This window comes from Archocentrus centrarchus, unplaced genomic scaffold (assembly GCF_007364275.1).
Source record: "Archocentrus centrarchus isolate MPI-CPG fArcCen1 unplaced genomic scaffold, fArcCen1 scaffold_26_ctg1, whole genome shotgun sequence".
Taxonomy (NCBI): Eukaryota; Metazoa; Chordata; class Actinopteri; order Cichliformes; family Cichlidae; genus Archocentrus; species Archocentrus centrarchus.
In genome coordinates this window covers 4,297,838-4,314,563 of record NW_022060256.1, presented here as the reverse complement: position 1 = coordinate 4,314,563, position 16,726 = coordinate 4,297,838, and the positions used below count along the sequence as shown (strand labels likewise).

The 16,726-nt window shown below is 45.0% G+C and overlaps 1 protein-coding gene across 1 annotated transcript in view; it reads left to right on the top strand.

Annotated features, from left to right (window-relative positions):
- dapk1 (death-associated protein kinase 1) overlaps nt 1–16,726 on the top strand; it is a 75,106-nt gene that overhangs the window by 39,084 nt on the left and 19,296 nt on the right. Inside the window, exons 7-17 of the mRNA XM_030723728.1 lie at nt 74–100; nt 3,193–3,345; nt 5,311–5,356; nt 5,463–5,552; nt 6,331–6,423; nt 8,186–8,305; nt 11,477–11,575; nt 13,170–13,268; nt 15,167–15,265; nt 15,354–15,551; nt 15,962–16,159. Of these exons, the coding sequence (XP_030579588.1) occupies nt 74–100; nt 3,193–3,345; nt 5,311–5,356; nt 5,463–5,552; nt 6,331–6,423; nt 8,186–8,305; nt 11,477–11,575; nt 13,170–13,268; nt 15,167–15,265; nt 15,354–15,551; nt 15,962–16,159 (1,222 nt within the window). The remainder of the gene's footprint in view (nt 1–73; nt 101–3,192; nt 3,346–5,310; nt 5,357–5,462; nt 5,553–6,330; nt 6,424–8,185; nt 8,306–11,476; nt 11,576–13,169; nt 13,269–15,166; nt 15,266–15,353; nt 15,552–15,961; nt 16,160–16,726) is intronic.

Below are 16,726 nucleotides of genomic sequence, written 5' to 3'. Positions count from 1 at the left end.
GTGAAAATGTTTAACTGCTCTGAGATGTTGGATGTTAAAAAGCTCTCCTCTTTCTGTTTTCCTCCCTGCCCAGGAGTGTTGGTGTGATAACATACATCCTGTGAGTATCCCACCAGTAATAAAACATAGACTGTATATGAGTGATGGACAGTGTGATGGCGGATTTTGAGCATCACCATCGTAACCGGGGTTCTATCCAGGGAAAACTTTCAGCCCGGCGCATGTAGCCGGGTTGGGGGGTTGAATTAGCTCGCTAATGTTAAATGCTGCGTGCTTGCTAATTGCAGTGATGGTGAACAGCAAGATCAATAGAGCGATAATTCTTTTTGCATATAAACCAGAAGAGTTACACTTACATATCACCAATGTGTTCCTGGGAACTGTAGTTTTTTTCCTCCAAGGGCGCTCACAGCTCCAGGGAAGCTCGAAATCATCCTCTGAGCTCCCTTTTTCCTCTTTGCCCCCCCCTCAGTCTCATGCCAGTTGCCATTTTGCTTTCTGTTATCCGTGAAATCAAGCGTGAACAGGATCACCGCGAGATCGAGCGTGCGCGTTGTGAAGCAAACTGGCCTTTCTGGTGTGTTTGATTGCGATATTCTTTCTGAATATTGTGCATCTTATTTCCATTTAGAGAGGTATTTATTAAATATCCAATACCTGCATTGCCTAGGCTCCTTCCAGACCACCGGTGCGCCAGACTTCAGAATCTATAGTTGTGTCTGTTTTTTTCAGATTTCCATACTTTTTGCACCTGAGCAACGTTTTCTTCCAACGTTATCATCAGAGCATCAAACATTTCCTCTCAGCAGGCTGTAATGGGACCTGCTCTTATCTCACATTCCAACTATACACTGACTGTAAAGGTTGATTGAGACTGTATTTAATATAAAACTCATTTATACTAAAAAAAATTCAGTGTTCTTTTAACGAAGTAACGTTTTACATAGAGTTTTATATTCAGAGGAATTAAAAATCCCTGTTGTAGTTTTCAGGATGTGTTTACAGTGAAATGTAAATGAGCCGATGCTCATCACAATATCTTAAAAGCTTTTCAAAGCAGATTATATCATAAAGCCTCTGAGCTGTGAGTGAGATTTTATCCCTGCATTTTTATAAGATTTATTTTTAACTCTGTCTTCAAAAGAGCAGCAAGAAACTTTTCTTTTACTTTTTCATATTCATAAATAATAAGCTGTGAAAGTGTTTTGGCTGCGAGAGGCTGATTGACTCTGGACTTTCTCCTGGTCCGCTCAGGCTTCTGTGATCGTGTCAGCATGTTACTCACTTCATAACGAGGCCTCAGGTCTCAGAAGAAGTCTGATTAGATTTCCTTTCTTCGAGTTTAACACGTCACGGTTTATGGATGCAGCTCCGCTTTGGAAAAAGTCCCCCAAATTCATCTAAAAAACTGATCTTGAAAGCAGCCGTTGTTCTTCCACAGCCAGCTTTTCTCATGCACCACTCGGTGTTTTTGAAGCAGTCGTCTGCAGACGTGTCAGCACGATTTAATTCAACGGCAGCGGAAAAGTTCACGTCCTCGACGACCTGCCGATTAACTGCCGTTGGCTCTCGATGACGCCGTCCACCTCTCTGTGTGCCCAGCTGAAGGCTCACTGAGCCCCCGCGCACCTTTATCCTTCAAAGTGACACCTACACAAAACCAAATGTTTTCCAAAAACGCGCATTAGGTGTGTTTGCCTACACAAGCACGCCGAGAGCGCTGAACACAATCAGGCAAAAAGAGGGAAGGAGTAAAGGCCAACCAAAAGGTGTCATCCGATTATTAAATAATAAGTAGCTGCAAACAATACATGCTTCAATAGGGAAAAATCATGTGCATTAGTTTGTTTGCACAATACACAATATTAAACAAATGTGTCTGTGCTCACACACATACACACACACACACACACACATCTCTGTTCATGCTGTCCGCCCACACAGCTGTCACAGCTCTGCCTGGCAAGGTAGAAAATAGATTGTTCTCAGCTTATTATCACAGCAGAGCTGCAGAGAGGTGCGCTCGCTCTCCAGCTCTCGGTGGCAGATGTAAGGTGTGTAGTCGGGGGGAGGATGGCCGGGAATAATCCTGTAAACAGTTTTAGGTGTTTTCTCGGAGCGTTTCCGCGCTCTCATGGGAGCACTGACGCAATTACCGCAAAATAATAAACAGTGCATTAGGCAGTGAAACTATTATTTCCCCTTTTTTAACAGACCTGCTCAGCCTTACATAACATACCCTAAAATCATATGAGTGAGTGATGCTTTCATTTGGGTTTTAGGCTGTTAAGATGGCTTCATCTCAGCCTCGTGCATTGTGCATGAGCACTTTTGAAAAATAGTGGGTGAATTATCACCCGAGTCCTGACTTGACACTTTCCTGCTGATTTGGCTGCCTGGCCTTGTGACAAGCTGCAGTAATGACTTGTTTGCTGTGAGCAGCTGCACCTTTATACAGTCAATAAATTCATACATTTCCACTCAGCTTGGGCTCGACCTGCTCCACCTCCACGTCTCCCCCAGATGGCATGTTAATTAGCGGCTGGCGCTGATGAGCTGCAGAAGTTAGTGGAGACGGGAACGCCGGGCTTTGGCGTTGGGTTTAACGGCCTGAAGTCCAGGAGACTGAGACCTCATTACCACGCATGGCCGCTCAGGCCTGTGTGTGCTGCACTGTGTCATGGTTTGTCCATTAAAACATGCTTTTCTCTTGTGCTGGTGCGCACATTAGTGCATCTGCTCATGTAGTTTGATGTGTGCGTTCACTGGAAAGGTGTGAAAGTGCATTAAAATTCCTGCACTCAAACTGAGAGCGGTCCAGCTGGTTTCCCTATGATAGTGTTTGACTAACACGCACCAAATACTTCAGCTTGATAGCAAAGCTTCACTAATGAGTCACCATTATTTGCAGCTCTTTAATCACATCAAAGTGTAGTAAAGTTGTAGTTTCCATTTCAAGGGCCGAAGCTAATCAGCAGGTGAAGTCGTGTTTGGACTAAAATCAAAATGACTTCCTTTTGATTACAAGACCCTTTATGAGACACCCGAGCTGCTGGCAGAGAGGATTAGGATGGAAAAAAAAAAAAAATCAATCCTCACTTTGTTTGGAGCGAGATCATTTTCAAAATCCCAAACCAGAAAAAACCAGCGTGCATATTTCTGACCTGATCTTTAACCTTTCCCATCTTGCAGCCTGAGCGGAGCCTCTCCTTTCCTGGGCGACAACAAGCAGGAGACGCTGGCTAACGTGTCGGCCGTGGACTACGCCTTCGATGAAGAGTTCTTCAGCAACACCAGCGTCCTGGCCAAGGACTTCATAGCACGGCTGCTCGTCAAAGATCCAAAGTATGACGATGCTCTCGTTCTGCCTGTTTCCACTCCGTTACATTTCAGATTAAGGTGACATGGATTCATGTGAGAAAACTGGTTGAATTTTCCATTAATAGTTCTGATATTCCAAAGTAATGCGTTCAGACATCTTTATTTCCTGCAGCACCTCTGATGATGTTTTTGCTGCTTTGTGGTAACTTGAGGTAGTTTATGGGATTACTCCACAGCCAAAAAGTGTTGGCAGTTTATTTCCAGTCATAAATGAATAAAATAACCTTTTCTGCTTTCCAGCCTGAGCTCTGAATAATTGCTGTGACTGGAGTTTAAAAGACATGTTGATTTGTAAATACTTGCTCTTTGATTAAGCTGACAGGAAAATTGAATACGCGCCTTCTGTAGATATTCCTCTTCTGTGCTGCCTCTTCACTCGGCAGTGTGCCTTTTGACGCTGGCACCTAAAATTGTTTCGACTGTGCGCCTCCCTCATTACAGAGTTGCTCTAGCAACAACTGAATGGCTGCAGCTGCACTCGAAGACGGTTCCTGCCATCAAACTCGTTTCTGCGCTCGTAATTACGCCAGTTTCTTTCAAAACAGTGGAGTGAGAACGAGGGGCTAACAGAGGTGCATAATTGTAGGTGTGAGGATAATTTCATTTGGATCGCATTAAGTAAGAGAAGAGACAGTGAGAGGCGGGCATGGGCTGCTTTAAACAGATCAAAAGAAGAGACTGACTTTACAAACTTCACCTAATGGGGCTTTTAGAGATGACAGACTGAGTGCATCCAAATGGAATGGCTTTTAATTGATCTGCATTGAGATATGGATTCACTCAGCCAGCAGGAAGATAACAAAGAGATGCTTTTTAAAGTTTGCTGGATTAAAAGCGCACCATCAAAGTTGTGAAAGTCTGCAAACCTGTGTGGTTTGTGTGTGAATGCAGCTGCTTCAGCTGGAAACAGGGATGTGGTGTCTACAGACTCAGACTCGGGTGAGAGGAAGTGGGATGTTCTCAGGACCGGTCAGAGGTGATGTAGGACACAGCGAAGCCTTCCCTGAACAATGCCTCATTGTTTTCATTGTGAACTTGCAGCAGTTTTGTGTGTGTGTGTGTGCGTGTGTGCGTGTGTGTGTGTGTGCATGTGTGCGTGTGTGTGTTGTCCTCCTTGGGAAGCAGCACACAGATGAATCACGTAGACTTACTCAGGTGGTCACACTCAGGGCTCTCAGTACCGTATCTGAGGTGTCGCTGTAGAGAAAGGAAATAAAATGTTCGAGCTCAACAAAGATCAGTGTGGAAAGTTCAGCAGCCGTGACCTCGATTAAGTGACTGGTTAGATTTTTGTTGTTGCTCATAAGAGTGACAAAAGGGACCCTGTGGATATTATCTACCTAAGCCTCTAACACCCACAGACATTAAGTTAGCAATTATCACAAGATACAAAGATATGTGGCTGAGAAAGTAGCTGAGTAACATACCAGTCAATTTTCTTAAACTAGCAGCGGGGGGTGGGGGGCTGAAGCCTGTCCCAGCTGTCACTGGGTAATCACAGGGTAACCCAGAGCGACAGACTCACACTCACACCTAAATCCTCAGGTAACCTAACATGCAGCTCTTTGGCCTGTGGGAGAAAGCCGGAGGAACAAACCGCAGTTCTTCGCTTCTTCCTTAAACGAACCCACAAATCTGCAGTGTGTGTGTCTCCAAAAACACACGTCAGTATTTTTCCATGGACGCTCAATGACAGGGTGTCAGGACACCTTGAGGAAAGACAAGTGTGGAAATACCTTTTTGGTGCACTTCTATGTGTTTACAGGCTTCATTTATTTTACGCCAGCAGCTGCATTCACTCGATTAATGCACAAAGCATCCCCTCTGCTTACCCAAGGCCATAAAGACCACAAACAGAACCACTGAACACCACTCGGCAACAGTTAAACATCGAATGCACGCAAACATCTTTCTTTTCTGTGTCCACAGAAAGAGAATGACCATTCAAGACAGCCTGCAGCACCCCTGGATCAAGGTCGGACTCTGCTTTCATATTTTATTTTACTGATATTTGACATAACTTGAGTTTTGGTCACATTAAAATTCATGTTGCCTACTCTTATTTTGTTCTTCAAAACCAGCCAAAAGACACTCAGCAGGCGCTGAGCAGGAAGGAGTCGGCCGTCAACATGGAAAAGTTCAAAAAGTTTGCAGCCAGAAGAAAGTGGAAGGTGAGTGTCTTTGCTTCACGCTGTCGCTCTTTGGCACACTCACAGCGAAGCTTCTCTAAAGGCTTTACTGTACAATACAGCAAAGAACGTCATGTGATCGTATTCAGCAACTCATCACAACCTGACCCCACTGCACCCTGAAAGCTCCTCAGACGAGCTTGGATGTCACCACTGACTGCTGCGGGCTCGCTGTAGCCGTCAGATTCCCCGCCGGCGCTGCTTTGGTGGCCGCGCGTCAGGTTTGGTTCGTCACAACTGACCCGGCGACGCTCCCGGCCAGCAGGAAGGCAGCGATTCTGAATCTGTGCTGGTTTGGCGGTGCTGTCACGCCATGTTTCTGTGACACATCGCCGGCTCCTGGCTTTGCAGTAACCTTGATCTGACTTTGAGTCGATTTATTTATACATAATAAAAATGCTCTGAAACATGAGAAAGCAGGGCATAGATGTTCGACTCAAACCACAGTTCATCCCTCAGTCTTTCAGGAAACAAAGGAAATAAAATCATATTTCACTTTGTTGCATCCACCACCCAGTTTATTCAATATAGAGCTCAGATGTTTGTAGAAGTGTGTGTGAAGTCACGTCGCTGAGCCCATGAGGGTCAGTGGGTCACAAGGACTGAATCAGAGTGAGTAAAGAATTGAAGTAGAGCAGAAAATCGTTTTAGGTCTGCGCTCTCCTGCCTGCCGATGGCCTCCTTAACGTGACTTGACATTAACTTGTTCTCCTCCTGCACATTCACGAACTTCCATTTCCTCTCCGTTTGTCTCTTCCAGCAATCGGTCCGACTCATCTCCTTATGTAACCGCCTGTCCCGCTCCTTCCTGTCCAGGAGCAACATCAGCGTGGCCCGCAGCGATGACACGCTGGTAAGATGAGCACATCTGCTTCTCTCATTGGCTTAAACTAACAGAGAAAACACAGGAAGAGCACGAGAGTTTACAGACATTATGGCAAAAGTTTGATCAGAATAATTCAGGTTGGGTTTGCAGGGTCAGTCCCTGAAAAATTCAAGTAGCCAAACAGACTCGCAGCTTAGTCGCTTTTAGTTTTAGCTTATTGAAATTTTCAGTTTCAGCTCAGGTATTTCCAGTTCGACAGACTCCGAGGATCTCAGCATAAACCATCTTTTCCTCATTCTTCCCACATGTTTGTAGAAGTGAGTGAAGCCTGCAGCAGTTTGTCTCCACAGGAGGAAACTCTGTCTCCTAAATGAATGAATGAGTGAGTTTGTACACAGAGAGAGACACACGGAGGCTGTGAGGTTATTAGCGTGTCCACTTCCAGTCTATAAGTTGATACTGATAAGCCCGACAGATGTAAACACTGCAGCTTCTGTGAGAAGCTTAATCATTCACAAAGCCCTCCCAGCAGGCCAAGGCCAGCCCTGCTTTGTCATCAGAGGATTGCACAGCAACTTCCTGGTGTCACAGGTGAGATGGCAGGTAGGACTGGGCACGGTGGGGTCACAGCGCCTCCTGTAGTTCACGTTTACCAACACAAGCTCTCTGACAGATCGCAGCAGTTCTGGTTACTTACCTGTGCAGGTGAGCTTGAGTGCAGCGCCTCCCACTGAAGTTTTTTAGTTAATAACTGGGTTGAGTTTAGAGTTCAGAGGATGGAATAAAAGTGTGACCATCAGGGACACGAGGTATTAATCCTGCCTGTAAGCCACTCCCAGTTTACACAGTTTAAACTGGGAGGAGCTGTTTTTTTCCTCCAGATCTCAGCAGTGATCTTGAGCCTAGAAACACTGGATATCACAAATACTGCTTTATATTACAGAGCTCATTGCTGGGTAGTTTAGTTATGTTTCCTGAATGGCTCCTGCAGTATTGTTGGTATTTTGAAGTTTTCAGCGAGCAGACTTTAAGCTGAGATGTTTCTTTTTTGTTAACCTTCCGCAGCCTTTCGCTCTTTATCGCTGCAGCTCAGATAAAATAAATGATAGCTTCTAAAAACCTTGAAATAACTGAAAAAAACACATTTTAACTTCACAATGATGACCATAAAGCAGAAAGACATCTGCTCGCATCACCAGCTGATGAATAAATGGATGAGTGTGGGTTACCAGTGCAGTCAGAAGACCTCATCTTTATATTTCAGTTATTAACCAGTTTCTTTGTATGTTGGAGGTCATAACGAGACCCAGAGGCGATCAAATCAAGAGAGTCTGCAGGAGTATTTTGTGCAAACAAAAGGTCGACCGTGACCTCCCAGCAGGCGTTTGGTTGCTTGTACATATTTGTGACGTGTTTGCAGCTCTCTGTGGTCGTGGCACGCCCAGCAGGGAGGTTGTGTCGAGGAATGTCGCCAAAGTGTCAGGCTTGGCTGAACAAACGCTCGCTTCCTCCTCAGCTTCCCGCCCCGCTCATCTTTGTCTCTTTGTGCAGCGGAGCGGCACGGCTGATCTCTGCGCTGCACAGCTGACATGTCGCTGACAGAAAGAGTTGTGATGTGTGTTTTTATATGAGCTGCAGGTGCAAAATAAACTGCTGTTTTCTCTTTGTTTCATTGTGTATTCATGCCTGCGATAAAGAAGAAAGAGAGGCTTAGAGAGCAAAATCACAGGATTAATGGATTAGATCGAGCAGCAGAGTAACCATCTAACTGTGTTTCTCACCTGTTTAGGATGAAGAAGACTCCTTTGTGATGAAGGCTATCATCCACGCTATAAATGATGACAACGTGCCGGGTCTGCAGCATCTCCTCGGCTCATTGAACAGTTATGATGTCAACCAGCCCAACAAGGTGACTAACATACTGGATACAGGCTACGTGAAACACTGACTTAAGCGGTCAGTCCTCATTTTCTGACACACTCAGCCGGTCCAGGCTAAGTCAGGCTAAGTCTTGGTTTTGGATGTAACGGTAGAATTAGCTTTGTGGTAAGATGAGTAACTGAGCCGAGGCCTGTTCCAGGAATGCAGGCTTCGCCATGGTAACAGACTCTGTTAACCTAACCTGGCAGGTTTGATTCTCTGACTCCGCCCCTCCTGCTGCACCTGAACCACCTGTCTGACCCTCCCATTCATTTCCTCCTTCATAAAGTGGCTGTCAGAGCGTCAGAGGAGCGAATTCATCTGCAGACGTTTATGTTTCTACAAGCTCTGAAATCCCAGTTACTCACTGATGGAAAAATGTCTGATCCTGGAGATGATGGGAATGTTGAGTGAAGATGAGGCTGAAATGATTGATCCATTGCGGGGGGGCTGGAGCCTAAAACTGAACTAAATGTATTTAAATAATTTGTAGTTGCAGCTGTAAACGGTTTGTGTTCTGAACATTTTGCTTAAATTTGTTCACAGATTGAGATCCAGTCATTAAATGCAGTTCTGGTCTGAAATTCAGAGTATGAAACTCGACATATTTTCCTCTGAAAATCATGTAAATCAGTCTCAGTGGACCGACCCGGAACCGGATCCACTCAAAGGGATCATAGACTCCGATCAGCAAACCGTGTCCGAGTCCACCTGCACGGCAGGAGGATCCAAACGGATCAGGATCAGGGATTAAGAACAGACACGATCTGTCTTCAGTGTCCTCAAAGATTTAAAACCTATAAAGCTGAGACATTTCTGAGAACGTTTCATATGAGATGTTTGCCTTTATTGGTAAAACTTTACATTCATCACAGATTTGGAAAGCTGCCCTGAATGTTTTCAGCTAAATAAGAAACTATGACTGACCTCTGACCTTTAACGGTAACTCTTAGATCAGATTAGAGCATAGTCAGCACTGACACATATTCCTCAGCCAGCTGAATTAAAATGGAGACTCGGCTCTTTATTTACCCGTTGCCATGGTGAGTCCTGGTATCGGAGCTCCATTGATGATGGCTTTCTGTCCTTCCTCACGTGCTCTGATCAGCTGTTCTGGAACAGCAAACTCAGACCTGCTGATCTCAGAGTTTATTTTTAAAGTCAGTTTGTTGGACCTGCTTCCTGCAGCGGGGCCCAGGTGTGTCAGATCCGCTCTGACCCGACCATTAAAGCCTGTCTGTTAGTGTAAACTAGTACAAGGAAAAATTCACATTTAATGAACCATCTGTTCAAAAAAACAGATAATAAGCAGCCTGAGATCCGTTTAAAATGTGTTTGCAGGAATGTGTTTTTATAGATAACAGAAATAGATAATTGTTCAGAATAACAAAACAAATCGATTCTTTTTGATTGTAAGAATTTGTCAGAATGAAGGAATACTTTTAACTTTGCAGGCATTTTCACGCCTGTGTGGTCATGCTGGCATCGGCACAGCAGGAACAGCATTTTACTAAAAACTGAAAATATCACTCACTTCGCTGCAGTTTTCAGACTTTGCAAAGCTGGACTGGAGCCTCTGTTGGCCTGGCTCTGTGTTAGGAGCTGTGAGACTCTTAAATTCATGCTTCAGATGAACCATGAATAATAGTTTGACAAATGGATCCTTTTCCAGCTCTGATGCGATGCAGATACCTCGGCTTCAGGTATCTGCAGCCAGTTATTTATTTGCACTTGTCACATTAGTTTCCTCCTCTCGGCAGTTTTACGGCTGCTCACACGTCGTGTTCAGAACAGCCAGATGAAATGGAACATTATTCATGAGCAGAAAACAAGTTATGTTACATTTCAGTAAAAATTTCATAACGAGTGTTAAAGCGAACCTGAAACCAGAGACGGCGAGAGAGTAAGAAAGCATCATCACCATCATCATCGTAGTGGGAGCTTTTCGGTCCTGCTGCAGTAAAACGGTGAAACACCTCCAAGATGCTTTCCTGTTAGCTTCCTCCGTACTACATAAGCTCTCCCACATTGGCAACCAGCTCATTCCCAAAGATATCCAGTCCACGTGTCTGAGTCCGGATCAGACTGAACTCTGATCAGTGCATCTCCAGTTTATCGTTGTGTTAAAAGGGACATTGGACTCTAATTAATTATGGGTGCTGCATGTCGTTGTGCCAGATTTTAGCCGTACAGGCTCATTTTCAGCTCGAGTCTCTGGCACGTTGATGGCATGTGCAGACATTATAATAAAAGCCCAGAAGCACAAAGGCAACACAACCATCCGTCTATTTTCTTAACTGCTTATCCAACAAATCCCGAATGCTTACAAAATAATGATAGATGATAATGAAATCAAAGATATCTTTAAAAATCTCTCTGCGTGTCTTTTCCATATTTATTTAAAGCCACTGCACCAGAATCTGGGTCGCCACGTCCTCCTGCCAAAACAAAACAACAACAAAAAGGGAAAAGTCCCCGCCAGACATTTTAAACACTGACGTTCCTGCAGATTCATAAATAACAGAACACTGTCGCGCTTTCACAGGAGCCACGGGCCCAGAGACCACAGGTGGGTCACACGCTCCCAGAATTCATCAGTGTGAATGTAAACAGGTGACAAGTTACTGCAAAGCACTTCATCCGAGAACATCGTGTGGAAACGTGGAAGATGGAGAGATGTTTGAGGAACGCTGCTAAAACGGATCATAAACCTAAGAGCTGAAGCTTTTTAAAGTGAACGATATCAAAGAAGCACTCAGTCGTACCAGAGCTGCGATCAGCCCGACCCTCATAAAGGGGTCGCGTTTAGATTTGTTGCTGCACTAATGGAGCATTTTTCTTCCTTAAATCAAACCACACACCACAGCCTCAGCAACCTTATACAGTTAACCCTTTAACACCCAAGGCTCATTCAGGCTGCCTGGACTTATTCTGGCTGTAGAATTAAAACAAATCTTCCTCATCTTTCAGGAACAGTTTGAGTTGATTTTTCTGCCTGTGTTCAGACAGCAGAACCTTATGAGTGCTTTGGGCTACCGTGATACTGAAACAGAGAATTCATTTACTTCTTCATATTTTCTCTGTAATTACATGCTGTCAGATTGAAGTTTACAGCTCCATCATTAGCACAAATTATAAGTGAAACGTGTGTGTTTTGCAGCACGGGACTCCTCCCCTCCTGATCGCAGCCGGCTGTGGAAACATTCAGATCATCGAGGTCCTGATGAGGAAAGGTGCAGAGATCCAGGCCCACGACAAGGTGAGATCCAGATCAGTTTGGTGTCATCGCCGAGCTTCCGACTCTCAGCCGTGGATGTTAATGAACAGGCTTTAAAGGCGTCACAGCTGCCGCAAAAAGAGACCGCCTGGAGGCCGTCTATGACTTAAATCAGCTATAAAGTCGATGCACTGTGCGGTAAAAACAAGCATACGCTACAAGCTTTAACAGCTGATCGTGTCATAAATCATCACAGCAAACTTTTTGAATACAAATAACAAAGATGAAAATTAATATTTCCATCAACAAGCTCGCCTGGCTGTCACGTTTATGAATATTATGAGTGAAATCCTATGATGATTACATTAGCCTGTATTATTATTTTTGGATGAATGATTCTAATAACAGTCAAATAACATACCAAGTTATTAATTAGTCATGCCAGAGGTGATATTTTGGACTGTCAGGTGTCATAAAATAGTTTATTTTTATGTACAGTGTTCTGCGTTAGCTCCCACTGAGCTGTCTTTGGCTTTAGAAACACACAAACACAATGAACTCATTAGAGTTGCTTTGTTGATTATTTGTGCTTTTCACTCAGTGCAGAATGCTGGAATTGACTTTGATATTGGAAGAACATGGATCTGGATCCAGGAAGTTTTCTGTCTATCTTATGAATGCATTTCAGTTTGAAACGAGAAGAATTGGGAGATATTATCTTTCTTTTCTTAAAACAAAAATCACAAACTCATGTGGATCCGAGGACTCGGTGTCAGCTGTGATTTTCAGCTGTGGCAGAATCAGCACTGTCAAAACTACAGTTTGATTTGTTTGCCAGTGAAAGTGCTTAAGATTGTTCTTCACTATATGATAGAAATGAAAACTGAAGCACCAAAGTGTGTGGTCCACTGCTAAAAAATGAATCTTATTTTTTTATGTCCTGATTGATATAAAAAAAAGAAGAGTGTAAGTTTGGATTTTGAAGAGTTTGGTAGGGAGAGATCGCTGTTTCCCTTTTGAATACGAGACAGCCGTGAAGCTGCAGGTCTGCAGCTGCTTCACTGACAGCAGTTTTCATGCAGTGATCTGAGTGTGGACCGGCACACACACGGAGCTTCAGATCCCTTCGCCGTCTACGAGAAGTGACAAACAAGAACATAAGAAAGAAGTCGAGCTGTCGGCCGTCCAGCAGCAGGGTCAGCTGCAGCTTGTTGCCTCTGATTTCATTTGATGTGATTTGATTTCTGTGCCATGCATGAAATCATGAAATGTTGTGTCATCCTGTCATCATCACTGCACCATTTCTATATACAGATATTAACAACAGTGAAGTCAGATAACTTGTTTTCTCCTGGGTGTCTTTGAATCTGTCCAGAGCAGTTATGCTAACAGAGATTACACTGTACCACAGTTTCCCAGCAGCTCCAGTAAAAGCATACATCACTGCTTTGAGTCTGAGGCTGGCGCGCGAGCACATCCTCAAAATAATCCCGTGCTCTTTGTAAGAAAAAGGCTGTGCAGTATTTTAGCAGGACGAGTTCATATCACGCGGCTGCAGACTCGACCCCCGAGAGCTCGACGTTACAGTAAAGGTCAGGGATAAATCCTGGAATGTTCTTCTCTCTTGATCCCTCAGAGTGGAGCCAACGCGGTCTACTACGCAGCGAGACACGGCCACGTCGAGACCCTGAAATTCCTCCGTGAGAAGAAATGCCCTCTGGATGTGCAAGATAAGGTGAAACTAGTCTTCTCCCTCTCTCTGCATGTCTCACACTCTCACACAGAAAAACACACACTTACTACTACTCATCATACTCTGTTATCTGTCAGCAATTACTCACTGCCTCCTACCCACCAAACCCCCTGAGAGGCATTGCTTAGAAATGCCCAGAAACACACACACACACACATTCACACTTTCACATTTCCACACCTGTGGAGAGAACCAGTTACTCTGGCATTTTATCAGCTTATTTGTTGTTGCTATAGAAACAGGCCTTGCAGAGAAAGATGGGATTTGTGTGTGTGTGTGTGCGTGCGTGCGTGTGTGTGTGTGTGTGTGTGTGTGTGTGTGCTGGTTTGGCCTCCATCATAAAGCTTGCCTGGGTATCTGAAATCCCAAAAGCATTTTCCAATCTCTTCAATCATCATACCCGCTGGAGGTGTCCTTTTCTGTCTGCGAACACTGAGGCAGAGCACGGCTAATCTGCACTGCACGCACCTTTCTGATTGTTATCCAGCTCCCATCCAAGCATCGTTAAAGTCTCATTTTTCTTTATTACACGATAACCCCCAAATCACAAGCTGAGGCGTCTGTGAGGAAGCAGATAATTGTCTTGCGAGAAAGGAAAAGCCAAACGACCTTTCAGATTTACCCCAACAAGGTGAATCTACTGTGGTTTTTATGTAATTCTCCAAATTAAACTGGTCTTTGAAGCTTGTTTACCTTTTTTTAAAGTGACTCCCTGTCCCAGTAACAATTAAATGTAAACAATTAAAAGCGTTTTCTCTGATTGGTTAGTTTCTAACGAGTCCCAGAACAGAAGGAGAAAATCAAAAGTTTTTGAAAGTTATACTCATAGGAAGTGTACACAGGATCCTTAATTTCCATACTAGGCTAGTTTATGGAAAACTTTGGGTATCTGGCTAAACTAGTCAATCTAAAATCCTGACAGATTCGGTAACTACACGCCTTATTTCAGTACACCTCCGTCCATCCATTTACTGCCACGTACGGGGTCCAGGTCACAGATGCAGCATCCTAAGCAGCGATGCCTCAACCTCCATCTTCCTGCCCACCCCCTCCGACTCGTTCCCAAGCCAGCCAAGAGATGTAATCTCTCCACTGTGTTTCATGGGGTCTCCTCCACGTAGAAGATGCCTGAAACACCTCAGCTGGCTCATTTTCATGTGGAGGAGCAGTGGCTTTCCTCTGAGCCCCACCTGGATGATCTGAGGGTGAGAAGCTCATTTCCGCTGCTTGGATCCTCAATCCCGTTCTTTCGGTCACTCCCCACAAGTGAAGGTGGAAACATGATAAGTCACTTTGTCTCTGTGCTCAGCTGTCTCTTCACCAGAACAGCCAGCCTCTTCCAGTCTTCCACATATTTCACTCGACTGTTTTTGTAATTCAAGAGAAAATTTGCCAGCAAAATAAGCGCCTGTCAATCATCTGTTGTCACTGTTCAGAGGCTCGCACAGTCAGAGGTCCGGTGCCAGGAACCAATAACAGACATCTGACTTCCCAAAGCTGAAAACAACTTTTTGGCCTCTTAGAGGGGAGAGATTTTTCCAGGAACCACCTCCTGACACCAATAAAGCTTCAGCTGGATCGGCCCCTGACGCTGCGTTTGTACTCTCAGATTTCATAGGAACAGTTTTTATCTCAAACTTTCCAACATGCGCGCTGCTGATGCGTGAGACGTGATGTTTCTCAGTCACATCAAAGATGGGTGGGTGGGAGTGATGGGCACAGTGCTTGTTTTGTTGGTGAACTTCTGAATTTTATGGTTTATGGCAAATTATTTTGCAGACCCTATTTGCAGGGCCCTAAATTATGCTTGACTGAAGCTTTTTATTGATTATTTAATCTGCTGATTTGTTACTAATGTGTTAGTTTTTTATCTCCTCCAGTCTGGAGAGACAGCGCTTCATGTGGCTGCTCGCTATGGGAACGTGGATGTGGTGAGCTACCTGTGCAGCATCCGGGCCAACCCAGACCTGGCAGACAGGGTGAGCGAATGCACCGACGGTGTCAGAGTGATAACTGAGCAATCATCAGAGGGACGCAGGTTTTATTTTTCCATGTTTCTGTCTGCAGGAGCAGGAGACGCCTCTGCACTGCGCCGCCTGGCACGGCTACTCTCCGGTAGCCCGAGCACTCTGCCAGGCGGGCTGCCACGTGGACGCCAAGAACCGCGAGGGGGAGAGCCCGCTGCTGACAGCGTCTGCCCGGGGCTTCGTGGACATCGTGGAGTGCCTGGTGGAACATGGAGCCGATCTAGAAACAACTGACAAGGTGATCGGTCATAACCTTTCTCTTCAGTGCTTCATGTAGTGTGTTAATCATTTAGAGCATGTTCCTGTTCTTAAGGCACAAAGAAAGGGTTAGGGCTCTGTGCTGTCTTATCCTGTGTGAGCGATCAGCTCATATGATAAAATGTTTTTGTCCTGATGGAAGGCTTAGGGTTGACAGGCAGATCTTACAGGTTAGAGAGAGAAATTTAAAAACAACATAACTATGATAATAACACTGGCATTGTGGTCTCGTTGAACGTTATATAACAGGACAGATAAAAAAGGAAGCCTCAGGCTGTGTTTCACCTCTGCAGGTCACAGACGGAGCAGCAGCCTCTCTGCAGCCACCACACTGAAGTCTTGTTACTGACTGCTGGAGTCTGAGGATTCTCTGTGCTTTTGTGTCTCCAGGACGGCCACACGGCTCTCCACCTGGCCGTACGTCGCTGTCAGGTGGAAGTGGTCCGCTGCCTCCTCAGACACCGCTGCCATGCGGATCGGCAGGACCGCCACGGAAACACGCCGCTCCACATCGCCTGCAAGGACGGAAACCTGCCAGTCGTCACGGCCATCTGCAATGCTAAAGCTAGCCTCGACCTCCCCAACAAGGTGAGTGCAAGCTTTTCCCCCAAGCTCTTCTGCTCCTTCAGGACTTCATAAATACTATCAGACTATAATGGGACTGGATGAAGGTTGAGCTCATCAAAATGAACAATTAAGACAATCCTGCTTTGCTTCCTGGGAGATTATCCCCAAGGCTAAAATATTGATGAGAATGTGTCATCTTTCATGTGTGATTTTGATTCCCTTTGTGGGTTCTTGTGCACCTGTGAAGGTCGTTTTGTGTCTTTTATTTGAGCTCTGTCACACAGAGCTTCCTGCAGCAGCTCTGGTCCAGGGTTATGTAAGGAGGAGGTGCTCTGAGCGTTCTGCAGCAGCAAAGATGGTGGCAGAAGTATGAAACAGGTGTTTTCAGAAAGGCCGTAAACCTTTTAAAGTGCTTTTATCTGTAAACTGCCGTCTTTAAGTCCCAGTGACTCAGTTCAGGTAATTCTGCAGATATCTGCTCCCTGAGGCATTTCTAGACGGCTCCGAGTTGTGAGACTTCTGGGGGGACTTTGGTGGTATCGAGTCAAGTTTTTAGACACAGGAAGGTGAAGACCTGATTCTCCAGGA